The 27,517-nt window shown below is 40.8% G+C and overlaps 1 protein-coding gene across 6 annotated transcripts in view; it reads right to left on the bottom strand.

The window, feature by feature from the left end:
• The window catches only part of ARHGEF28 (Rho guanine nucleotide exchange factor 28), a 176,263-nt gene that overhangs the window by 68,012 nt on the left and 80,734 nt on the right, over window positions 1–27,517 (bottom strand). For all 6 annotated transcript variants that reach the window (XR_009153436.1, XM_058168968.1, XM_058168969.1 and 3 more), the window contains 2 exons: window positions 17,111–17,163; window positions 15,617–15,677 (listed from right to left, as the gene is read on the bottom strand). Coding sequence is in view for 5 of the 6 variants with exons in the window: in XM_058168968.1 (XP_058024951.1) it covers window positions 15,617–15,677; window positions 17,111–17,163 (114 nt within the window). In the remaining variant the exon portion in view is untranslated. The remainder of the gene's footprint in view (window positions 1–15,616; window positions 15,678–17,110; window positions 17,164–27,517) is intronic.

Raw genomic sequence — 27,517 nt, 5'->3', positions numbered from 1 at the left:
CAGATCACATCTGATAGGTCATTCATTAGTATTATCTTTCAAAATACATATCTGGCATAAGCTTTTGATATATTCGGTCAACACTGCTTAAAGTAAGCTCTAATGAAATCATAAATAGTTAAATAAAATGATTTAGAACTTGAATGCATGCATATTAAAAAAAAAACCAAACTAAAAGAGACAAAAATCATCCATACATTGTCAAAAGAAATGGACATCTGGTTTTCAAACTTTTTGGTATCTGTGATACAGTATTTTAAATATTTTGAAATGACAAAAAAACCACCAGAACTATCGACTTTGTTCTGTGTGCACCTAGCAAACAAAATAAACAAAGGAAAGGAATAATTTAAAGGGGAAAAGAGTTTTCTCTACCTTTTGGTTTGGATGTCCTTTTTCGAATCTTCATTTTAGGTAAGGATGGCCAGGAATAATGAAAAGGTGCATCTGAATCCGAATCCATTGTTCTTGCTAATCAAACACCCCTTTCAAGTGGTAACTATGGTAGTTGTTGTATGGAGCAGCAAGGTTAGCAATAGGAAATGAAAAAGTGGAACCCTACAGAAAGAAATTGCTCTCTAAACCCAGGAGAGGCTATAAGAGTCTGTTCTCTGCATTAATGCACATGGGCTAACATGAAAGCAGACAGAGTCAAGTTAAAATAAGATGTGCACCCAGGAATGAGGCTGCTGTATCCTAGTCTACAGTCACTGGAAAGGTCACAGTGTGCCAATTAATCATTAACTTGCCTTTTCATTTTCCAAACCTCAGTAAAGAATAATCAGGGTTGTTTGAGAAGGAAAAGAACGTTTGCATTGTCTTGGAATGATACAGAAAACTAGAGCAATTATTTCCTTTATTGTGTTTTACAAAGTTAAAATATTTACTCCTCTTATATTATTTTAAAGCATGAGCCATCTAAAAGATGAAACTCTGAAGACAATATTCAAACCAATAATTGGTGACTCTAATCACATTCCTGAGTTCCTTTGTTTCAGGATTTCCCTCATAATTTATAACTTTGGCAGACAAGAATATTTTGTCCATTAATTTTAAAAAGGAAGCATGTTCTTCCCACCAGAACACCATCTTATTATGATCCTTTTGGACGTGTTACTTCTAAAAACACATTTTTTCCCATCATTGTGTCTGAATTTCACAAGTTACCATAAAGATATTTGTAAGGTTGGCACCTTTACAGAGCGATATTGCCCTCCTTTGGATGTACAATAGAACTAGTGACTTATTTAAAGTCTCTCATTCTTATACAATCTCCCTGAACAACCCAATGGCAATTAGTATTCAACAAAAACTCATTATTCTTTCCCCATCATTACACTACATAAACTACAGTTAGTTTTCTTGTTTAAGGGTTTCATTTGTAAACACAAAACTAACCTACTTGTGATTACTAGTTTTTAACCAAAATTCACTACAAAACATCTCACATACATTATTTTTGCACTTTACTCAATGGGTAAAGTGTGTACAACATGATCAATTTAAGAAAGAGCAGAATCTTTCCTCAGTCATATTTCCAACCAGTGAAATATACAGATCTATTTCAGCATAACAGATCAAATGATTTCCTGGACTTCTTGATAAATTAAATGGTTAGCCAACCCACACACTCAGTTACAGATTAATAACAGTCTTGCCAAGGGGGAAAAATGCAGATTAAATTCTTCAAAATAATGTGTGTAAAAACAGGGCCAATTAAAATTATTTAAAATTCAAGTTTCAATTTTTTAAAAAAGAATAGCTATGTGCAAAACTATTTTTCCTATTAGTTCTTTTCATTTTACACATAAAGATTTTATTGGGGTCATGTTGATCTATTAAATCTAATTCTAAACTTTCTAAAATAAATATATATGCTAAATAAGAATAAAGTCCTATCTGATTTACCATTCTGATCCTAAATAACTATAGAAACTAAGAAATTGTGACAAATGTAGAAACCACGCATATATTTGATGAAGTGTTTTTACCCATAATGTCCAGCAACTGTGCTAGAAAAGCATATTATCCATCTCTCAAGCCAATATGTAATCATTATAACTAATACTGGTATACAGGAATAAGTTGATCATTCCCTTGAGATTGTTGAAATATATACTGACACCAATGGGAGTTTCCCTCTCTCTTAGGTTTAATAAGTGCAATGGGAATTTTGTAGCATTCACAAAAGAATGGCAATCTAGCCCCACCTGGCATTGTTATAGTAACGACTGTGTCCATCTTTGGACAGAGTGTCTTTGTGCCTGTGTCTTTGTGCCTCTAACTACAGAGTTCATTAAGCTGAAATTTACTTATTTAGCAAATTGTATAAACTCAACTCAAAAATGCCGATTATTTTGCCCAACATAGCTTTATGCATAATTCTAATCTATCAAGTGTCACCACACATTCCTTATCACTAACCTCCACTGCTGGCCAGTTTAATTTATATATCTATAGGCTTCAAAATATTTATTATTTATTTGTTGAATTTATATGCTGTCCATCTCCCTGATAAGGTGATTGTAATAAATAATGTTGCAAGCGTAAGTATATGAAATAGCATGATAGACTAGGTTTCTGCATGACTCTAGTACTTACAGATCTTCATCATCGTTTTAATTATTGCTGTTGATAAACATGATGGAGGTCAGCATACAATATGTATTTGCCTGCTTTTCCCAAGTAACTGAAAATAATTTTAACACTTCTAAAAAGCAAGCAAGCTGATTCTATGATTTGAGTTTAAATATGAAATTGCAAATAAGACTAGTAAGCGTAGGGGAGTGGGGAGAGAGAATCAATTAATAGAGCATAAAAACATGATGACAATATAACTTGTTGTTCAACTTATACAGCCACTCCTCTATTTGAAGGAAATCTGAGTAGAAGATGAAATAAAAATGTAATACAACTAGTCCTCAACTTATAAATGTTCTTAGTGACTGATCATTAAATGTTGTAACTGTAAAAGTTGCTGTTCTAACAGTCACTTCAAAGTTACAACAGCACTGAAAAAGTGACATGATCGTTTTTCAATGGGGAAGCAAGATTCACTTAACAACTGCGGTAGTTCACTTAACAACTGAGGCAAAAAACGGTTGTAAAATAGGGCAAAATTCACTTAACAGTCTTGCTTAGCAACAGAAATTTTGGGCTCAATTATAGTCATAAATTGAGGACATCCTGTACACTAAAAAGACCATTTACAGCAATACACAATGTTGAGTTAAAATCTTCATTAACTCAGCACACACCCCATACCAACTCCATGAACATCCTGATCCTAGAGCCTGGTTGAAAATAAAGATCTGCACTGAAATAAAATAAATGAATAAATATAATCTTTTTGTTTAACTGAATTCCTTTTATATAGTTTAGTACTTGCATGGAGAAGAAATTGTGCTTTAGGTCACTTTTATGCTTAAAAATTTGAAAATTCAAAAGGTTTCCCAAATTTTTAAGCACAACTATAAATAGGTGGATTAGCTGCCCAATATCAGTGCCATGTGGAAACCTCTGAGGGCTGAAGAAAAGGGCCCAACGGCTAAAGCTTCTTGGGCTCACTCCTGTACTATAAGGTGAAAAATAAATAACAAAAACATTCTTTTTGTCAACTACAGCAGGGGTCTCCAACCTTGGCAACTTTAAGCCTGGCGGACTTTAAGGTGGCTGGGGCATTCTGGGAGTTGAAGTCCTCCAGGCTTAAAGTTACCAAGGTTGGAGACCCCTGAACTATAGTGTCATACATATAGATGATGTTACCTTAAAACAAAGCTTTGTGTCAGATTATTTTCCAGACTTTACCTGTGATTGTCAGCCTCTTTCTATGAAACAAATTCAAGCTTAAGAATCCCCATTTACCTAGTCAGCATTTTTAGATAAGCATTTAGACATTCCATTCAGATTATGTAATATTTTCATTAAGCGCACAGTTGCATAAGGGATCTATGTCACGTTCATAACATTTACCTATTTACATTTATCCCATAAGGTAAGAGCTATCTGAATTTTTCTTGCTTTTCGAGAGCACTGGCTATTTACTACTGCCTTCTACTGGCATGGTTTTGAAAAGTGTTCAGAAAGCACACCTGATGCAGATTGAGACACCTAAACTTCTCCCTGATACATGCTCTTATAACCATGCTGCTGCACTGATATAATTTGTTGCTAGGCCTTTTATAAAGCCTGAATTCAGGATATATGAAATATTTCTTCTCTCCATGGGCTGATCTAACTTTCAAGAAGGTACAAATTTCCAAATCAAATTTGATTTATACTATACCATTTAAAGACAGATTCTTCAGCCCCATAAAATTTACTCTAGCCACATAAAAATCCTCTCCTTGTGATTTTAAGGTCTTAATTTTAATTTGGTTATTTGATACTTGTTTTTGTAATTTTCTTTGAGTATATTTATTAAAGGTAAAAATGGCATGATTTTTTTTTATAAATAAACTAAAAATCTTAGCAAAACTGCAAAAGGACTATCCTATTTTTTTTAAAGAAAAAAACTAATTAATCTGTCTCTGGACAAATAAAATTATTGTACTTAATAATTCTGGCCAATAACTACAGAAAGCGAAGACATCCTCAATTACTACTGTGTAAATAATAATTCTCATTGGTGTTTATTTCAGTTCATTAAAAGCATTTTAGATTTACCATATTTTACAGCATTTGTTCCATTGTTACCATACCCTTTTCTCTATCTTTGCAGACATTTGGCAGAATTGAAGAGATGGGACCACTGAACCCAGAGGAAGTAGGAGAGGGCAGAGGCCACATGTGGTTTAGGGTCCAAGTTTAAGATGGGGGCAAATTCAAATTTATATAAAAATTTTTTTTTAAAAAAACTGTCTGACATAATATATTGGAGGGATTCTATTTTATTTTCATGGGCCATTCTTTCTTATTTTTATTATGGCTAGGAATCTAGTCTCTAGAAGAATGTATGCATCTTAGCATCACTGACAGGATAAAAAAGGGAACTGCTAAAATGCTCAAACTGTTGAAACATTGTGCTTCTTGCATGTGCTAGTAAGATTATGAATAAGATTTTGTAATCCATATTTCAACATGGAGTGAAAACAACCAGACATACAAGTTGGATTCAGAAAAGGCAGGAGTGCTCCAGGTCACTTTATTAACACTTGGTGGGTAATGGAAAAAGCAATGGACTTTTATTAAAAGTCTTTTAAAAAGTCTTTTTTAATAAGTCTTTATTAAAAGATTTATTAAAAAAAGACTATGAACTACAGTTTGCCTTTAAAAACTTCATTTAGATCATAAGCTGTAGACTGCCCTTAAAAATTGATTGTACCAGGTCACCACACCTCTCTAAGGAAGAATGTGTTTTGGTGACCAGGCAGCAAGAGTCATAACAGAATATGGAGCGATCAAATAGTTCAAAATAGGAAATAGAATGAGCCAAGTTATACACTATTACAAAGACTTTATTATGGAAAATGTTAGACTAGCAGAAGTAGACATTGGAATTAAAACTGCCAGGAGAAAAATTAACAGCCTTGATGTCTCATGGCTGGAAGCAAGGGACACTTAAAGGATGCCTTGCTGAAAGTAAAAGATGAGAGTGCAAAGCTGCTTAGTGTTCAAAAAAAGAGAATAAACCCATAGGCTTGTGTCTACAAGCAATGCCAACCATCTGCAGAAAAATGTGATGTATGGAGCATGAAGAAACATCTTTATCTTCATGGCTCAGTGTTCATAGCGTTGGAAACTGTAGCTATGAGCTAAAGAGACATTTGCTTTTTGGGAAAAAAGCATGACAAGCCTAGTAGGGTGCAGAAAGCTAAGGCTGCCAACAAAGTTATGTATTGTCAGGACTACAGCTTTCTTAACTGAAATATATGGCTGTGAAAGCTCAAAGGGTGAATGAAGAAAAAACTAATGCCTTGGAATTATGGCTGTGGATAAATGTTGAGAATCTTTTGGATTGAATAACTTGAATTATTTAATACTGGACAAAGTAAAAGCAGGGTGCTCAATAATGAATACAAGACATATATTTTGGAGACATAGCACAAAGGCAAGAGTCACTAGAAAAGCCCTTTGAAATGCTTGGGGAAAAAAATCAAAGGCAATCAGAAAAGTTGCCAATGAAAGTTATGTAGCTAAACAGTGTCACTGGTAATAGAAACATGCATTATGGGGGAAAAGGAACAACTACTGACAAGTCTAGAAAAATGGTGTCTATCAAGACAGAAGAAACTGAACAATTTCAAAACACAGCCAATCTCTACCTGGAAGAGAAAGGTCCAATTGTTGTTGTTGTTTTTAATTCACTTCAATGGTATTCTACAGACTTTGCAGATCACAAAGAAGCATGGGAAGATAGGGAAGATTTGTTGAATAGCCAAGCAACCAAAACATTCTTCCAACTAGCAACTCTTGCTTTATTTCTCATGCCAAGCCAAAAGAGAAAAGGAAGCATCCCAAGTTGCCTAGAAACTGATCATAGGGAATGGCTATATTAGGGGATAGATTGCTCAGTTCAAAGAATTAACCTTCACCACTTGAAACATTTGCTGCAATAGAGAAGCTTCACAACTCACTAAAAAAGAACTTTGAATATTCAATATATATGAATTCCTGAATTCTGAAGAGTCATATCTTGCTTACAAAGGTTTATTCTAGGAAATATTTGCTATTGTTTAAAATGGCACAAGAGCGTTTCTTGTTAAACTAATACCAAGAACCACTTTTCTAGAAAAGGCAAAAAATATATCTTATACCCTTTCTCTGCCCATCAGCAAGCTCAGTTTGAACAAACTGCCAAACTCTAGAAATTAATAATTAACCACAATCTCACCAAACTTTAATCTTTGCTCACCAACTATGTTTGAATAACGTATCTTATGGTAGCTAAAATTATGCCCACAAGTAGGTTGCATACGGACTTCAGTAAATCATTCAATTGTTTTGAGATCGCCACATTGTCCACTGGAACAAATCCAAAAAAGCTTGGAAAAAATCAGAGGTTTCCTCTCTGATTTATACATTTGGACAGAAGAAGGATGGGTGAAAGAATCTCCAGATGGATTTGTGATAAGTCTAAGATAAAACTACAAGTGGGAGTCCACTTCAAAGCAAGTGGCATAATTGTTTCCAATTATGATTTGATGGGCAAGCAGTAATTTACGCATCAAAGCAAACAGCTGAAAATGCAAGGAAGTCGAGAAACAAGAAGCTGTGTTTCCATTAGTTGCAAGATCATCCGAATTCATATTCCTGGAATATGTAAGAATTTATTTTGCACACAGTCTCAAGCAAAGTATTTTCATATGCTCACATGAGAGAACAAACTTGAAATCTCAGCATACCAAAAAAAGAAGCCAAATAAGTATTTGGAAAAAGAGATGTTTTAATGTTAAATGGAAGCAAGCATACAGTTATGGAATCCATACTATATAAATTGTATGTATAGTTTCATCTACGTTTTCTCTCCTTTCCTTTTAAAAGGAAGTTAGGAAAGTAGACCTAATAAATTGCCTTCCTGATCATTTTCTTGAAATACAATTCAGACAGTTAAACAATTCTTCTATCACTCTTTCTCAACTAAAATATAATCCAATTTCCTGTATTTGATTATCGATAAATCTTGTCTTATTATATTAGGAATAAAAAAAATCTTATATTTTAAAATACAAAGCAGCCTTTATCACTTTGGAAACACTAACATGTCATGACTTGATTCTAAAAGTACCGCAGTCATAGTGCTCCAGAGTTTGGTAAGTAATAATTCATTATTTAACAGTCAGCTCCACCTGAAATTCAAAGCACACACTATTTATATTGCTGTAGTTAAATCTTTTTAAAATGTTAATATATGTAAAAAGGGAATTGGAATAATAGAAAAAATACAGAGCAGAGGACAACTGCACAGATACAAAAGATACAGCTATTTTCAGGAGGTATAAACAGATATTGCAGAAATGCTCTGAAGCTATACAGCCTATAGCTCTTTAACTGGTTATCAGGCCACTGAGAATTTTCACTGTCAAAATCACTTTAATACAAAAGTGTTAATCAGAAGGCTAACCATGCTTGCTCTTAATCATGGTTAATTAAAACAAGCCACATTCTTAAACCATGATTTGGGAGTTCACTTTTTTCAAGTAATTATTCTTAAGAACAAGCATAATTAATCTGCATGCAAAGGTAATGTTGAACCATGGCAGGGGTGAAATGCTACCGGATCGGACCGGATCGGACCGGATCGGCCAAGTAGGTAGCGGAGATTGGGACTGGTTCGGAGAGCCGGTAGCAATCTCTAGGTGGCCACGCCCCCCAACCAATCTGTGGCCCGCAACCATGAGTGAAGGCAGGCAAGCGGAAGGCCACGTGGAAGGCAGCCCTGCCATGCAGGGAGAGGATCTATAAAGTAAGCCAATGCTGGCAGTGGCGGGGGGGAAGGAGACCCACTGTGCTCAGCCTCAGGGGGGACCTGCAAGGCTCGCTTGCCTTTTGGGCGTGGCGTGCTCGACTTTTGCGCTTGGGTTCTGTGGAGCCTTTGGCTGACTGCTGTCCACTTGCCTTCCCCCCCCCCCCGCATCCAGCCCATGATGGAGAACGCGCCGCTTCTGGGCCAAGCCACCAACCTTCGGGTCCCTGAAGGGAAGGGTGTGCTCTGCTGCTGCTGCCACCACTGTCGGCACCGTGGCCGCACAGGAAAACTCCCCGGCACAGCGCAGTTCTGCGATTGGGGAGGGGAGAGCCCAGGCAAGCTCTGCTGCTGCCGCGCTGCCACTGTTGCTGCTGCCAGGAGCGTCCTGGCAGGAAAACTCCCCGGGAAGGGCTCTGTTTAGACCAGGTTGTGTGTGTATGTGTGTGTGTTTGCGTGTGTGAGAGAGAGTGAGAGACAGACAGAAAGAGAAGGAAAGAGGAAGGGAGAGAGAGAAAGAGGAAGAAAGAGGAAGGGAGAGAGAGAGATAAGAGAGAGAGAGAGAGAAAAAGAGAGAGAGAGAGAGAGAAAGAAAGAAAGAAAGAAAGAAAGAAAGAGGAAGGAAGGAAGGAAGGAAGGAAGGAAGGAAGGAAGGAAGGAAGGAAGGAAGGAAGGAAGCTTATGACAATTGTGCCCCAAATTTTCGTTGCTAAGCAAGTTTCACATTTTACAAGTTGGCCACACCCACCCTGTCACATGATCAGCAAGCCATGCCCACCAGGCCACGCCCACTGGACCGGTAGCAAAATAAATTAGATTTCACCCCTGAACCATGGCTAATAAAAAGGGAAGCAAAATGTTGAAACTCAAAATCCGAGCTAAGATGGTAGGAAAAAGAACATCCTGTAGTTTATTACCATAATGATAAACTATAGTTCTTTCATTTGGAAATTGATATCCAATATAGCATTGGATTATTTAATTTTATTGGGCATGTATTTCTTGAAATATGTTTTTCAATACTCAGAAAATCCAATTAATAAGACTGAGATGTAAAGTTCAGTTTAATTTTCCTAGCTTGACATATATCCAAAAACTGCCTCATTCAAAATCTTCCAAGTATGTTGGACTTCAATTCCCATCAGCCTCCTTTGTTATGATGGGATTGTAGACCAATGTATCTAGAAGATGTCTGATTGGAGAAGACACCCTAAAGGATAGCATGCAAATGTTTATTCCAAATCCCTTTTCTATTGTCATACCTACTTTCTGGGGAGAGGGGGGATTAACTAAAATCCTTTATAATCCTACTGTCAGCCTCCACTCCAATCTTCATATAGTTTTGAATGATTATATCAGTAGATAGAATGTAAAATGTTTATTTCTGTATTATAAACTGTTAAGGAAATGAGATGTATCATGCCTCCGTCCAGGGTGAGGGAAAGGAGCCTATTATGTGTGTCGGCTGACATAACAGGGGGGAGGGATGATTAACTATTGAGTGTTATCAGCGCGCGCTTTTCTAACCGACACTTCATTCCTAAGTTGACTGACATCCAGAGACCTGTGGAAGAAGATTACCACGAGGGGCCGTGAAGGAGTTGGCATTGGACCAGACCAGCCTGACCTCCTGGAGGAGGAGGGACAATTGGGGGGATATGATATGTTAGCCATATTTTGTCTCAGTTCCAGCTTTGCTTGGCTGCTATCAAGACTGTAAAAGTAAAAGTACTTGTTTTCATTCCAAATGAAGTCAAGGTGAATTCTTTCCTATTTATAGTCGGAGGTAGCCTGACATTAAGCCAAGAAGGGCACGCCCATCAAGGAGGAGGGCGAAGTGTCGACCGATACTGACAATACAGTGGGGGAGGGCGTTGCCAAGAAGGGCACGCCCATCAAGGAGGATGGCGAAGTGTCGACCGATACTGATGACAGCAAAACCACGTCAGAGTCCGATGAAGACCTTCTGGTGAGTTGGGCACGGGGCCCTTTGGACATTCCAGTTAATCTACACGTACCCTCTTCGGGTAATAAGGGGGAACTGCTAGCACTACTCGATTCTGGATGCACTAGATGTATGGTCAGTCCCGAACTAGTAGAAAAAATGGAACTAAGGTTGAGAACCTTAAGTAGGCCCATAGCGTTTGCACAGTTAGATGGCTCTGTGGCAGGGGGAGGGCCCGCCCATTTCGTAACGGAACCCATAGAAATGATAATAGGAGACCACCGCGAAATTCTGAACTTCATAGTAGCCCCAGGAATGGACCAACCCCTGTTGTTAGGCTTGTCATGGTTATGGAAATGGAACCCCATATTAACTGGAGAACGGGAGTCCCTCGTTTCCGTTCCAAAACCTTAAAAGGGAAAAGGGGAAACCCAAGAAGGACCTACCGTGACCTTGCACCAGGATAAGTTAGGGGCAATGATTGAACGGATAGACGGGAAGAGAGAATACCCAAGGAATACTGGGACTTGAGAAGTCTTTAGTGAGAAAGCATCAGACGTACTTCCTCCCCATAGGCCTATTGACTGTGCCATAGACATCCTTCCGGGGGTAAAGCTTCCAAAGCCAAAAGCTTATCCCATGACCCAAAAGGAATTGGGAGAACTACGTAAATTCATAGACAAAAACCTAGAGCGGGGCTTTATCCAACCGGCTAGGCCTCGTGTGGCGGCGCCAGTGATGTTCCGGGAAAAGAAAGATGGCTCCTTTCGTCTTATAGTTGACTATAGGAACCTAAACGCAGTGTGCGCCGAAAACATATATCCCATGCCACTCATGAAAGATATGTTAGCACATTTAGCGAAGGGAAAATTCTTCACCAAACTGGACCTGCGAGAAGCCTACTACAGAGTTCGTATAAAAGAGGGGGATGAATGGAAAACCGCTTTCAACTGTCCACTAGGATGTTTCCAGTTTGAGTACTGCCATTTGGACTGCAGGGGCGCCCCGCAGTTTTTATGCAACTAATAAATGAAATACTCCATCAGCATTTATTCAAAGGGGTTCTTGTCTACCTTGACGACATACTTATCTATACAGAAACAATGGAAGAACATATTAAACTAGTAAGAGCTGTACTCAAAAAGTTATTATCTGCAGAACTATATTGCAAGCTATCCAAATGTGATTTCCATCAAACCAAAATAGACTACTTAGGGTATCGCATTTCGGCTGATGGGTTAGAAATGGATCCAGAAAAAGTGAAAGCTGTCTTGGAATGGGCCCCCCCACGCACACGCAAACAACTCCAAAGTTTTTTGGGATTCGCAAATTTCTATCGTCAATTCATCCCCTCCTTTGCTCAAATTGCTTTACCAATCACCAACCTCTTGAAAACTAAAGGAGACACGAAACCCAAACCATCATTACCCCTCGAATGGACAATGGAATGTCAGGCAGCATTTGAAAAATTGAAACGACTTTTTGCCGCTGAACCTATTTTAAAGCACCCTGACATGGATGTTCCTTTTGTAATACAAGCTGATGCAAGTGATGTAGCAGTCGGAGCCGTCCTGCTCCAAAACAATGCTGATGGTAATTTACAACCCTGTGCTTTCACTTCTCGAAAATTGACTGAAACTGAAAGACGATGGGCTATTTGGGAAAAGGAAGCATTTGCAGTTCATTGGGCTCTACGGACATGGAGACAATTCTTAGAAGGTTCAAATCATCCTTTTGAAGTTTGGACTGATCACAAAAATCTAGAAGCTCTAAAGACTCCTAGAAAACTTTCACCTAAACAAGCCCGCTGGGCTCAATATTTTAACCGCTTTAATTTTACTTTACATTATATTCCTGGGGGAAAAAACTTCTTAGCAGATGCTCTCTCACGTTTACCCCAATACAATTGCACTCGCTCCGAGGTGGTTCAACCAATACTTCCCGTACAACAGTTGGCGGCCCCAGCAATAACTAGAAGCCACCCAAAGCTGACCCCTCACTCCCAGATGAACTAACCAAGTCGTTTAAAGAAGCTTTAAACACCGATGACTGGTACTTAACCCATTCCATGAATGCACACTCCGTGATGGACTAGCTTGGATTGGAACAAAACTATATGTTCCTCTATCACTCAGAGAAACCATCCTACAACGATGCCATGATGCCAAAATGGCAGGGCATTTTGGATTTGTGAAAACTTTGCATCTTCTTAAAAAGACAGTTTTGGTGGCCAAGTCTTAAAAAAGACATTCAAGCATATGTAGCAAGTTGCCCTATTTGTGCATCATCCAAAAGGCCTCCAGGAAAACCTCCTGGACTACTTCAAACTGTAGCCAGGCCAGGAACCCCATGGAAAGAAATATCCATGGATTTCATAGTGGAATTACCTGAAAGTTCAGGCAATACTGTTATATGGGTTGTGACTGACCTTTTCTCCAAACAAGTCCATTTTATTCCATGTTCAAAATACCCTCCTCAAAGACTCTAGCAAAGTTGTTTGTACAACACATTTATAGACTTCACGGAGTTCCTGATCGCATCATTTCAGATCGAGGAGTTCAATTCACTTCTCAATTTTGGAAAGAATTTTACGACTCATTGGCTCCGCCAAGGATTAAGCTCCTCCCATCATCCTCAAACTAATGGAAGCTGTGAGCGTTCGAACTCTGTACTAGAACAATATCTGCGATGTTATGTTAACTACCAGCAAGACAATTGGTCTGATCTCTTACCTTTTGCTGAAGTTGCCTACAACAACTCAATTCATAGTAGCACAGGATTTACTCCTTTAAAATAGCTTCAGGTCAAGATTTTGTTCCTATCTCGAACTCCCAAAGGAAGAAACTACTGTTTCCTCTTTGTCAGAATGGATAGATCAAATACAAAGCACATGGAAAATGACTCATAAGCGATCGACGACGCTCACCGTGCGCATAAAAACAAGCAGATAAAAAGGTCCCTGAGAATAAATATCAAGTGGGCGATAAGGTTTATCTTTCCACCAAATATCTTCAAACCACTCAGAAATCTAAGAAACTTGGACCCAAATATGTGGGACCTTTCCCCATAGTAAAATCATCAACCCGTGACGGTACAACTAGATTTACCAAAACACTTAGAAGAATCCACCCGTTTTCCATGTCAGTTTGCTGAAACCTGAACACACGTCTCCTTTCCGTCCTAACCGTACACCCCCTCCTATACCAATTCTCATAGAGGGAGAACAACACTTTGAAATAAAAGAAATTTTAGATTCAAGAAAACATAGAAATAAAATTCAATATCTTATTTCCTGGAAACATTTCCGTTATCCCAAGCTGAATGGGTGAACAAAGAAGATGTTCGTGCATCGGAAAAGATAGCACAATTCTATAAAAATATCCTGACAAACCCTAACTTCTTTTTTCTTTCTAGGACTGACGTCCTTGTTGCAGGAGGGCCGAATGTCAGCCTCCACTCCAATCTTCATATACTTTTGAATGATTATATCAGTAGATAGAATGTAAAATGTTTATTTCTGTATTATAAACTCTTAAGGAAATGAGATGTATCATTCCTCCGTCCAGCGTGAGGGAAAGGAGCCTATTATGTGTGTCGGCTGACATAACAGGGGGGAGGGATGATTAACTATTGAGTGTTATCAGCGCGCTTTTCTAACCGACACTTCATTCCTAAGTTGACTGACATCCAGAGACCTGTGGAAGAAGATTACCACGAGGGGCCGTGAAGGAGTTGGCATTGGACCAGACCAGCCTGACCTCCTGGAGGAGGAGGGACAATTGGGGGGATATGATATGTTAGCCATATTTTGTCTCAGTTCCAGCTTTGCTTGGCTGCTATCAAGACTGTAAAAGTAAAAGTACTTGTTTTCATTCCAAATGAAGTCAAGGTGAATTCTTTCCTATTTATAGTCGGAGGTAGCCTGACACCTACTAAGAAACTGACTTTAAAGAATGGGGATATTGAAAGCAAAGTTTGCAGACTCCAGTATAACCCAAGTGGTTCTCACAATGCAACAGACCACTCTGTTCAATACCTGAAAGTGATGAGCAATTAAATGGGAATTACTGAAGAATCTAAAATCCACCCGAAAGCAGACTCCTTAAAATCTTCTTTTGCTACCCTGGTCACACTGTGAATGATGCCAACAATCTGGCCTCTCTGCTTTTTATCTCTTGAAGAGCAAGCTGTGGCCAGTAGAATGTCTCACCTCCTAAGAAATATAAGCCAAGGAACTCAGCAAAATAAAAACACTGGCTGCCAAATTACATGAACGTTAAAAGTATTTTATCCAGAGTCTTATTATTTAAAATTGCAGCCCTTTTATCATTCCATAGCTTTTTCTATTAGAATACTGGGCATTATAAACTTTGAGTTTTAGAAATGGAATGTATTTCTATTAAAAGATACCTATCCAATGTTATAAAAGAACATAAATATTTAGGGTTTAGGAATATTTTAAAATAGGAATAAGAATTTAGCTTTTTAAAGTATTGCTGCTATTTCAATGTAAAGTGTCTTAACAATAATAGCACTCAACTAACTTTTTCTAGTTTCTAAAAAGTTAACCAATCTCAGGCCTGGTATTTAGATTGAAAGTCATTAGAGAACTCAGGCTCTAAACTAAACTGGAAATTTGAAAAAACTCTCCAGAAGACAATGGGAAGCTTGTTCCATATTATTGCCAAGAAAAATTCATGATTGTATCCACAGAGTCACCAGAAGAGTCATAAACAGAGTTTGACTTATGAATTCTCTATCTGCAATTTATTTTAATATTAGGCTAAATGTATGGGAATTCTTCTGAAATGTTTCTTTCTTTTAGGCAAATGTCAGCCCGTCTCTTCAAAGCAATGAAGAGGAAAGTGCCATGGTGCCATGGTATCTCCATAAGATGGAGAGGTATACTTCTAAAGAATGAAAAGACAGGGCAAAATGGCTATACCCACCCATATGCAACTACACAGCATAGTTTCAGAGGATATGCAAAAAACATTATTTGCACTGTTTCTCCTGGAGTGATCAGCAAATGAATAGTTAATTGCTTCAACTTGTGAAGACTTACATCCGTGACACTTTGTGACAAAGTGGCACAGCACCAATCTTGAATTGATGCATCCTTGTGCACAGAAGTGACAGAGGAGAGACAAGTTTCAGCACTATTATTTGCAACCTATCACTTCAGGCCATCAGAAAGTAATTTCCATTCACAAATGATAATAAATGGGATTTTAAAATACAAGCACACAGCTGAAAAAAATTCTTACCTAAATCCAGTACATTCTCATCTTCATTTTCCTGTGGATGAATTATATGTTCTTGGTGAAACTACAAAAGAAATGGAAATAATACTATAATAAATTGTGTTGAAACCTTTCAGAACGCAATATATTTTTCAAAAGCATTTGCTGTTCTGGTTCATTTCAGAATGTAACATTAATTTTTCTAAACTGTCAAGCAAAATTAGCCACTCAGAATAGAATATCTGTTTTTACAATAAGCTCTTGTCCAATATTCTCAAATAACAAACCAGAGCTTTTATAAAAATCTCAACAGTCAAGGACACATCCAGTACTTTAGGAAAGTAGTATAAATTCAAGAAATTTATTTTGCAAGTTCGGCAGCAACAAGGATAGCTCATTATAAAAGGAGCAGGAGGAAACCACTTTGGCTGTCGCAGCTTTTAAAGGCACCATATAAAGAAATAAAACTTCCAATGACTTTGAAATATCAAGAAGCCGACAATGCAGAGCATAAAGTATCAAAAACATCTGCTTACCTTCTACTTCCTATATAATTCAAAGACTTGGCAGTGTGCCTACAAGTCATTTAGTCATTTCCATACCAGAAAGTAGGTGGAGACATGAATTATGTCCTGCCAAAGATCTCTGATATTTGGAGTCACAATTAAATCCTTATAAGCCACAAGTCCATCCAAGGCAAGGATTTCCAGGGGTCAAGGGGAAAAAGCATGCTTTGCTATGCTGAAGATTTTAAATGTAAGTCTTACCACTGCCAATCAAAAGTGGTTTTATAAGGAAATATCTTCAGGTAAAACCCCACAATGGGTTATACTAAAACCAGCAAACCAATTCAGAGGTGGGATTCACTTATCTTCTCTACCGGTTCGCAAAAACGAGCATGTGGATGTGTACCTCTGCACATGCGCACGGCCTTCTGCGCATGCACAGTAGTCATGCATTGCGTGGGCGAAGCCTCCTGCAGTCACCGCTATCGGTTTGTACAATCCGGAGAGAACCAGCTGAATACCACCACTGAACCAATCAAATATAAGTGAGGTCACATGCCCAAGTATCCCAAAACAATTTTGTTTCTTCAGGTCTTCCACAGATCTAACACTTATTAGCAAAGCATCATTAGCAATAACATGAAAACTGAAATGCCCACAGAAAACAGCTGCAGCCACGTAAACCATCTATTCTTAGAGTTTGTCCCTGATGATGCTGTACAGATTTCTAACTATAAATGACTGGCCACAATTATCATGGTTTAAGCATAAAGGAAAGCTGCTTTTCTTTAAATATATTATTAGCAGACAGCAAGACTACATTTTTGTAAAATCTCAGACACTTTTTATTTGGTCTTGAAACATATTCAGAAGGAAGCATTACTTAGCTGTCATTAGCAGAGTTGGGATTTTGTGAAGTGTTGTGCTCTCAAAGCAAAGTGTGCAATATAGGTAAGATATATGTGTGTCTCATTAGATTTTAGCAATTCATAAAAAGGTGATTGGACTATACCGTTAAATCTTCATTTTTAAGAGGTGGCTCCTCAGATGCAACTTCTATAAGATCTGTTTAAAGAAAGGCACTCATTAGTTCCCTGTTGCCAAGTAATTCTTTTTATTTCCCTTCCCATACACCCACTGAAAGAGGAAAACAGAAGGATATACAAAGACCAAACAATGTTTCTTTACTATATTCACCACTTCCAAGTCACATGACTATAGCTGAAATGCTAGGCGGCTCTACAATAACTTCTCATGTTATTTTAATGGTTTACTTTAAACAAGATTTCCTCCTTAAAGGGGTATGCTGTACAGTGCAAACTTAATCTCAAATTATCCTTATGTATTAATACTTCTTGAGCAGCATAATCATTTATAGTGAACCTGAGATTTTGACTTTGTAAACAAGACTAGCAATTTCATGTATTTTTTTTAAAAAAAACTGTCCTTCCTTTTCTTTTGACTACAGGAAACAACTGCGTTTGTGTTATTATTTTATTTGCTGGCTCCTTTTCAAAAGTCTGGAATAAGGAATTGCTGCATCAAAACCATTTTTAATTTATTTTCCCCTGATCATAAACAGTGTCAATATTATGCAAGAGAAGCATGAATATTCTGTGCCTGAGCACGTTTTGCAGAACTCCAACTTTTTCTATAACCTACATGGTTAAACTAAAATAATACTTTTGCCAAAAAGAAATGAATAGTCTGTGAGCATAGTTTTTCCATTTACAGTAGTTCTATTTCATTAGCCAGTTTTTATATCAAGTTTCTATCACTTGATGCAGATCTGTTTTTCGAGTTTACACTGCAAAGTTGGGTTTTAAATTTTACATAAAAGCAGGGAGGAAGGAGGAAGCATAAGTGAATCATGCATTGTTTTGCAAATCACAGACCCCACCTGAAGGGGAAAGTTTCTCCTTTAAAAATTACACTGAAAGCAAATCCACCTTTCACACAAAGATCTTGCACAATGATTTACAAAACATTACAGGATGTAGACATCTACAACTTGAATTTATTAAAAAAGCAAAATTAAATTTTTGGTGGCTGGATCAAGGACTGTACCCTTTTTTTAAAATTCTTCTTGAAAAACAATGCACATTGTATATTTCTACAATGTACATCACTTTCTTTCAAAATATTGCCTACATAGTAATGTCATTCCATGTGCAGTAATTTTCTCCCTTGGGTATTGAAACAATTACAGATATCCTTCTATGGGTGCTCTATTGTGATCTAGGTCAGTGGTCACCAACTGGTGGTCCATGGACCACTGGTGGTCCATAAGAAAATTTTGGTGGTCCGCAGAAAAATTATTTGCATTTTTTATATTGCACTAAATTAGGGGTCCTCAAACTATGGCCCTGGGCTGGATATATGCAATGAATGTTTGTGTTGCTGCAGAGTCTTCCCCTTCTGGATCTTTTTGTGTGGGTCGGAGGGGGACAGACCCCGACTTGGGGTCTGCTTTGGCCTCCTGGTGCGGGGCTTTGAGCGAAGGCTGGAGGGAATTACCACTGGTGGCAAAGAGCCAGAGGGCCTTGTTTCAGTGGGACTGCATCATGGCCTGGAACTTGCTGAACATCTCAGCCCACTGACCCTCCAGGCCAGTACCTGGCCTTGCATTCCCAGAGGTCTTCCATCTGCTTGGAAAGCCTATGCTCCTAGTCCTCAGTGAGGTGCTTCTGCTGAGCCTCTTTCTCGGTCAGATCCAATTTGAACTGGGCCAGCTGTTTTGCCAACTCTTTCTGATGGTGGATGCTTAGCTCCAACAGCTGCTTCCTGTTGGGGCCCTAAGGAGCCAGGGCGGGCAGGCAAGGAGTGGCTAGGAGGGAAGGAGTGAGTAGAGGCCGTCGAGGCACCTCTTGACGTGAGTGACATCAAGTTGGCCACACTCACCCAATCACATGACTACCTAGCCACGCCCGCCCAGTCAGTCATTAGGCAGATCATATTAATGGTCCGCAGGATTTAAAGTTGTTAAGTTAGTGGTCCCTGAGGTCCAAAAGGTTGGTGACCCCTGATCTAGGTAGAAGGAGGCAACTTCCTTAGACAACAAACAATTTAGGCTACCATGATTTTGGGATGGAACATCCATAATTTTCCTACCTGTTGAAACAATTTTTTTTTAGTTCCTGAATGTTTACACTTGCAGCAGGTGCTTCAAGCTAAGGTGATGACTCAATCAATAATAATAATAATAATAATAATAATAATAATAATAATAATAATAATAATGATGATGATGATGATGATGATGATGTTTTAATTTGTATACCGCCCTTCTCCCGAAGGACTCAGGGCGGTGAACAGGCAGATAAAATACAAACATACACAATAGTTAAAACAACCCTTAAAAAACTGATTTAAATTTGCCCAAAAATTTAAAATAACAACACACCCCATAAAATTACAAAAATTTAAAAACCCATCAAATTCAATTAAAATTTAAAGGTAAAATCAAGCTAGTCCAGCCATACGAAATAAATAGGTTTTAAGTTCGCGGCGAAAGGTCCTAAGGTCAGGTAGTTGTCGAAGCCCGAGGGGAAGTTCATTCCACAGGGTCAGAGCCCCCACAGAAGGCCCTCCCCTGGGGCCGCCAGTCAACACTGTTTGGCTGGCGGCACCCTGAGGAGTCCCTCTCTGTGGGAGCGCACGACGATGGGAGATAGAGGCCGGCAGTAGGCGGTCCCGTAAGTAGCCCGGTCCTAAGCCATGGGCGCTTTAAAGGTGGTAACCAATACCTTGAAGCGCACCGGAAAACAACAGGTAGCCAGTGCAGTCTGCGCAGGATAGGTGTTACGTGGGAGCTCGAACCGCTCCTCAATAACCCGCGCAGCCGCATTCTGGACTAGCTGAAGTCTCCGGGTGCCCTTCAAGGGGAGCCCCATGTAGAGAGCATTGCAGTAGTCCAGGCGAGAAGTTACGAGAGCATGAGTGACCGTGCATAAGGCATCCCGGTCCAGGAAGGGGCGCAACTGGCGGATCAGGCGAACCTGATAAAAGCTCTCCTGGAGACGGTGGCCAAATGATCTTCAAAGGACAACCGACCATCCAGGAGCACGCCCAAGTTGCGTACCTTCTCCATCGGGCCAATGACTCACCCCGACAGACAGCCGCATCTGCAGCTGACTGTACCGAGTGCCGGCATCCACAGCCACTCCGTCTTGGAGGATTAAGTTTGAGCCTGTTCCTCCCCATCCAGACCCGTACGGCTTCCAAACACCGGGACAGTACTTCGACAGCTTCACTGGGGTGGCCCGGGTGGAAAAGTACAGCTGAGTGTCATCAGCGTACAGTTGGTATCTCACCCCAAAGCCACTGATGATCTCACCCAGCGGCTTCATATAGATGTTGAACAGGAGGGGTGAGAGAATCGACCCTGCGGCACCCACATGAGGCACCTTGGAGTCGATCTCTGCCCCCTGTCAACACCGTCTGCGTCCGGTCAGAGAGGTAGGAGGAGAACCACCGATAAACGGTGCCTCCACTCCCAACCCCTCAACCGGCGCAGCAGGATACCATGGTCGATGGTATCAAAAGCCGCTGAGAGGTCTAATAGGACCAGGGCAGAGGAGTAACCCTATCCCTGGCCCTCCAGAGATCATCCACCAGTGCGACCAAAGCTGTCTCCGTACTGTATCCGGGCGGAAGCGGACTGGAGCAGGTCTAGATAGACAGCTTCATCCAGGTACTGGGGTAGCTGACATGCCACCACTCTCTACAACCTTCGCCGTGAGCGAAGATTGGAGACTGGCGGTAATTCCCTAAAACAGCTGGGTCCAGGAAGGCTTCTTGAGGAGGTCTCACCACGCCTCTTTCAAGGCAGCGGGAAAGACCCCCTCCGCAAAGAAGCATTTGTAATCCCCTGGAGCCAGCCTCGTGTCACCTCCTGAGTAGCCAGTACTAACCAGGAGGGGCACGGATCCAGTAAACATGTGGTGGCATTCAGCCTACCCAGCAACCTGTCCATGTCCTCGGGAGTCACAGGATCAAAATCATCCCAAACCACCTCAACAAGACGGGTCTCGGAACCCTCGCCTGGATCTACCCAATTTTGATCCAATCCGTCCCGAAGCTGAACGATTTTATCGTATAGATAACCGTTAAACTCCTCGGCACGCCCTTGTAGGGGGTCCTCCCGCCCCTCCTGTTGAAGGAGAGAGCGGGTAACCCGAAACAGGGCGGCCGGGCGGTTATCTGCCAACGCAATGAGAGAGGAAACGTAGGAACGTTTCGCATCCCTCAGTGCCACTAGGTAGGTCCTGCTATAGGACCTAACTAGTGTCCAGTCAGCCTCAGAACGGCTGGATCTCCAGACACTCTCTAGGCGTCTTCTCCGGCGTTTCATCTCCCTCAGCTCCTCGGAGAACCAAGGAGCTGGTTGAGACCAACGCCGGGTCAGAGGCCGCAAAGGCACGACACGGTCCAAAGCTCCAGCCGCGGCCTGTTCCCCGGCCGCAACTAGTTCTTCAGTCATGTCGTGGGCCAGGTGCTCGGGAAACGGCCCAAGCTCCGTCAGGAACCTCTCCGGGTCCATCAGACGCCTGGGACGGAACCAGCGCATTGGTTCCGTCTCCCTGCGGTGGTGGGTAGCGGTCAGAAAGTCTAGACGAAGGAGAAAATGATCTGACCATGACAAAGGTTCGACAACTAAATCATTTAAAACCAGATCATTCAACCACTGGCCAGAGATAAAAATCAGGTCTAGGGTGCCTCCCCCGACGTGGGTAGGGACGTCAATTAATTGAATCAGGTCCATGGCCGTCATGGAAGCCATGAACTCCTGAGCCGCCGAGGATGCCACGCCGGTTGATGGCAAATTGAAATCCCCCATGACCAACAGTCTAGGGGTTTCAACTGCCAAACCGGCCAGCAACTCCAACAGCTCGGGCAGGGCTGTTGTCATGCAGCAAGGAGCCAGGTACGTGATCAGCAAGCCCACCTGAGTCCTACGACCCCACTTCACGTAGAGGGATTCACACCCAGCTATCTGAGGCACAGTAGTCTCCCTCAGCTGAAGACTCTCCTTGGGATGATCCAAGCGAGGGAGAGGGATGATCCAAGCGAGGGAGAGGAGGCACGTCTTGTTGAGTCTGTTTGGGATGAGTTTGACCCTGTGGCTCCCGAGGACGTGGACAGGTTGTTGGGGAGGCTTCACGCCACTACATGTTTACTGGACCCGTGTCCTTCCTGGCTGGTACTGGCCACTCAGGAGGTGACACGAGGCTGGCTCCAGAGGATTATCAATGCTTCCTTGTTGGAAGGGGTCTTCCCTGCCGCCTTGAAAGAGGCGGTGGTGAGACCCCTCCTCAAGAAGCCCTCTTTGGACCCAGCTATTTTGGGTAATTATCGTCCAGTCTCAACCTTCGCTTTGTTGCGAAGGTTGTAGAAATGCTGTGGCGCGACAGCTACCCCAATACCTGGATGAATCCGTCTATCTAGACCCGTTCCAGTCCGGCTTCCGACCCGGATACAGCACGGAGACAGCTTTGGTCGCATTGGTGGATGATCTCTGGAGGGCCAGGGACAGGGGTTATTCCTCTGCCCTGGTCCTATTAGACCTCTCAGCGGCTTTTGATACCATCGACCATGGTATCTTGCTGCGCCGGTTGGGGGGATTGGGAGTGGGAGGCACCGTGTATCGGTGGTTCTCCTCCTATCTCTCTGACCGGTCGCAGACGGTGTTGACAGGGGGGCAGAGGTCGACCGCGAGGTGCCTCACTTGTGGGGTGCCGCAGGGGTCGATTCTCTCGCCCCTTCTGTTCAACATCTATATGAAGCCGTTGGGTGAGATCATCAGTGGCTTCGGGGTGAGATACCAGCAGTACGCTGATGACACCCAGCTGTACTTTTCCACCCCGGGCCACCCCAATGAAGTTGTTGAAGTGCTGTCCCGGTGTTTGGAGGCCGTACGGGTCTGGATGGGGAGAAACAGGCTCAAGCTTAATCCCTCCAAGACGGAGTGGCTGTGGATGCCGGCATCCCGATTCAGTCAGCTGCAGCCGCAGCTGACTGTTGGCGGCGAGGTATTGGCCCCAAAGGATAGGGTGCGCAACTTAGGTGTCCTCCTGGATGAGCGGCTGTCATTTGAAGATCATTTGACGGCCGTCTCCAGGAGGGCCTTCCACCAGGTTCGCCTGGTTCGGCAGTTGCGCCCCTTCCTTGATCGGGATGCCTTGTGCACAGTCACTCACGCGCTCGTTACCTCTCGCTTGGATTATTGTAATGCTCTCTACATGGGGCTCCCCTTGAGGTGCACTCGGAGGCTTCAGTTAGTCCAGAATGCAGCTGCGCGGGTGATAGAGGGAGCTACTCGTAGCTCCCACGTAACACCGCTCCTGCGCAGACTGCACTGGCTGCCTGTGGCCTTTCGAGTGCACTTTAAGGTGTTGGTTACGACCTTTAAAGCGCTCCATGGCTTAGGGCCTGGGTACTTACGGGACCGCCTGCTGTTACCTCATGCCTCCCACCGACCCGTACGCTCTCACAGAGGGACTTCTCAGGGTGCCGTCCGCCAAGCAATGCCGGCTGGCGGCCTCCAGGGGAAGGTCCTTCTCTGTGGGGCTCCCACACTCTGGAGCAGGCTTCCCCGGGTTTACGCCAAATACCTGACCTTCGGACCTTCCGCCGCGAACTGAAGACACATCTTTTCATTCGCGCGGGGCTGGCTTGAATTTTATTGAATTTTATTGGTTTTTTAAATTTTAAAATTTTTTAATATTAATCTTAAATGGGATTTTAGTTTTTTATATATTTTAAAGTTTCGGGCTAATTATAATAAGTTTTTTAATTCACATTTTAAATTGTACATTGTATTGTCTTTTTTACTTCTGCCTGTACACCGCCCTGAGTCCTTCGGGAGAAGGGCGGTATAAAAATCAAATAAAATAAATAAATAAATAAAATAAATAATAACCGCCACCCCGCCACCCCTACCCTGGGCCCTCGGCTGATGGAATGCTCAGAAACCTGGTGGGCACATCTCCACTAGGGGAACCCCCCCTTCGGTGCCCAACCAGGTCTCCGTAATGCCCATAACGTCCGCAGTCCCTTCCTGAATAAGATCTGAAATCTGAAAGAGCAACAAAATGTTTCTAAGCATTACTACTTCCTTTTATGCCTTTGATAGGTTCAAATTTCCTTCCCTACTTGTTTGATCATTCCTTTGAACAAAAGACATGGCCAGATATATTTTGCCCTGACATGTCCAGACCAAAACATTCTTGAATCCATATTCAAGTTCTTATGACTCAATAGAATAAACTTCTGGCTTTGCTATGGCAAAACAGTGCCCCATAAAAACGACCCCATGCTGAACCATCAGGATAAATAAAATTCAATCCATGCTTCCCCAAACAATCTCTTATGAAATGGCACACCTAAAAGAAGCTAAATTGTGCCTTTCTCATCCCACTATGGGTTTGAGGAAGATGAATTTAGATATTAGATCCTTTCTGATTTAATGGCCAGACCTGGGATTAAGCATTTTACTTGAATGGATAAAGCAAATCTCTTCAAAGATGCCAGCTTTCATATCCTCTGTATTCCATAAAACTAAGCAGTGCAGAAAACAGAAGTAGCAGCCACAAGTAAATTCTTTGCCTAACAGCATCCCCAGCAGGTGAAGTAATAATTTATTTCAACAATCCTCTCTTCAATGTATTTTGAACATGTTCTGAAACTCACTTCCTTAGATAAGCAAGTAATAAGTAAATACTTTAGCTAGGCTAGCTACACTGATTTTATTTGGAATCTACATGTGCGTAATTATTATCTTTTCATATTTTTCTTATTTCCCTTTATCCTATGAGTACTTTTTATACCTCATAATTTTGGCTCTATTGGTTTAATAAGGATACATTAAAATCATATCTATTTGAGAGCTGGTACAGTTGCACAGCTTTTCATTGCCTTTCAGATTTGACACAAGCTTATTTTTCCCTATTTCTCTATTTCAGGACTTTGGGCAGGTAAATCCAAAGCATATTTTTTTAAATATGAAGTTCTTAGTAAAATTAAAACAGAGTAAGATCAGACAGAACATTGAGCCTGACTACTGACAGCCTATCATAATTAATAGAGAACTCATTGCAGAAACAAACTCATTGCTTGTGATTTTTTAAATTAATATCTTCCTAGTGTGTAAAATTTGTAAAATTCAGATTTATGTTAAACAAGTTTTACAAGAATCAGCTGATCAAGCCATCTAAAGCACTGCTTGGGCAGTTTGATTTTTCCTCCTTGGAAGCATTCCCGTCCCCTAGGAAAATCCTCTCCCCATTGAGTGAATTAATCTTACACTTTTTTCCCCAGAGGCTGGTAGAAAGTAAAAGTCGCATCTGTTGTGGAGTCCTAAATAAACACCCTTGTTGATTGCAAGGGTGATTTGTTGATTTGTTAATAAGTTTTGGTTAAGTCGGATAAATAAATTAGTAAAGTCAATGTTCTGATTTAAACTGCAACAGATTATGTTTAATCTTTGCTGAAGGACTTCATATATACTGCAGACCCTCGTGGTCCAGGGACGGGTTCCAAAACCCATCGCTACCAGTTCATTCATGGGCGCACGCGCACTCACGCGCGCATGCACACAACACTTCTGCGCAGAAGCATCCGGGCGGGTGGACGGAGCCTCCTGCCGCCACCGCTACCAGTTCGCTCAATCTGAGGCGAACCAGTAGCAACCCACCTCTATCGTGGTCCCTTTCAACTCTCCATTCTATGACTCTAGGTGCCAGAGGATTCCATGTACACATTCACTTAGTTTTTATAGGAAAAGGTTTAGAAGATGAGCCCATCCTTCTCTAGCAGTTCACTTTTGAAAGCCTAGATTTTCCTATGTTCAGACCGAGTTTAGTCATTGTCAAACATCACATGAGCCTTTCTACACTGGAAATATATAAGAATGTAAATCAAACAGGCAGTCCCATCTCACAGATTAAGAGGCACAGTTGCGCCTCTTGGTTGCTACAATGCCATATTGATCAAGACAGATTTTTTTTAAAATACAATAAAAGGCAGACAATGCAGTGATTTATAAGGATTGTAAGTAGCAAATAAAATTATACAGATAGAAATAAAGAATAATTGTGAACACAATGGAAATTTTAAAACAATGTCCAGAAAATGGTCTCCTAACCTAGTGTTTTTCAGATAAATTGAACTTCAACATTATAATTTCCAGACAAATTAGCTCTTGGCATCTGGAAATTTCCAAAATGGTCAATCTCTTCTCTGAAATCTCTTTCCAAATTTTAAATTCTGAAATGAGATCATTATTGACTAAGGATTTGTTAATAATTTTCTCTCTTAAAACGCTTAACAAACAAGATACTTAACTTAGTTAACTAATGAACATTAGTTAAATTAAAAGAGATCTATAGATACACCATAACTAATATACCTGATGTAATACATGCAAATCATAAAAAGGAATTATTATGTTTTACAGTTCCACAAATCAAACTATACTTAGAATATCAATACTAGATCAATAGTTTATTTTTCTTATGAGAACATTTCAGATTATGTATACAGTGAGCCCAGTGAGATTTGCTTCTAAGTAAACACGAGTTGTGAAACACAACTGTTTCATGGTCAAATATTTCAGATTACATTTCTGTGCCTTGTTTGTTTTATAATTTCCATCTGGTGATCTAGTCTAGAAGAAATATGCAAACTTTTATTTTCTGTAATCAAAAGCCAGCTTTAACAGCTTTTAAGAAGGAGGAGTGATGTCTTTTATTGGGGAAGCAGTTTTTTTTTAGACTTTTGCTTTGTTTTTTCTTTTTAATTTATATCCAGCACTCTGAAGCTTCTCTGAGTGCTTACACTTTCCAATCTGGAAAAAAAGCCAAATTGGAAGAAATCCTCTGGATTTAACTGAAATGTGGGCAATCAGGGAAACTAGATCACTGGGTAGAGAATTGTGCAATGAAAGCCTTTGCATACAACTCAACTTTGTAACTCAATTAAGTATAAGACACTGTATTTTATCTATGAAAAACTTAACAAAATCCTCTTCTTTAATAAGAACGTTTTGAAAGCAAATTCTGTCAGCAAGCTGAAATAGGAAGTGATGGAAGAAGTGGAAGGCATTTTTTCTGCAAGCACTACTGTGAGCACTGAGTTGTTAGAGAGGAAGGGCGCATGGCAGTGAGATAATCTGTCCAACATCCACAAACATCAGTGTTCATCACTGGTACATGTCCACCATATTGAGCACACACCCATTTCAGTCCTTGTAGGGAACAGAGAGCTCAAATACCTACACTATGCCCCATCAAACCCATAATCAGACATATTTTCAACATTGCTACTCAGTGGTGGGTTCTTGGTGGGTGTGGCATGGCGTGGTGGGTGTGGCTTGATGGGCGTGGCAGGGGAAGGATACTGTAAAATCTCCATTCCCACC

This window comes from Ahaetulla prasina, chromosome 2 (genome assembly GCF_028640845.1).
Source record: "Ahaetulla prasina isolate Xishuangbanna chromosome 2, ASM2864084v1, whole genome shotgun sequence".
Classification (NCBI taxonomy): domain Eukaryota; kingdom Metazoa; phylum Chordata; class Lepidosauria; order Squamata; family Colubridae; genus Ahaetulla; species Ahaetulla prasina.
Note: the sequence above shows the minus strand (reverse complement) of the source record. Positions and strands in the feature narration are given on the sequence as shown.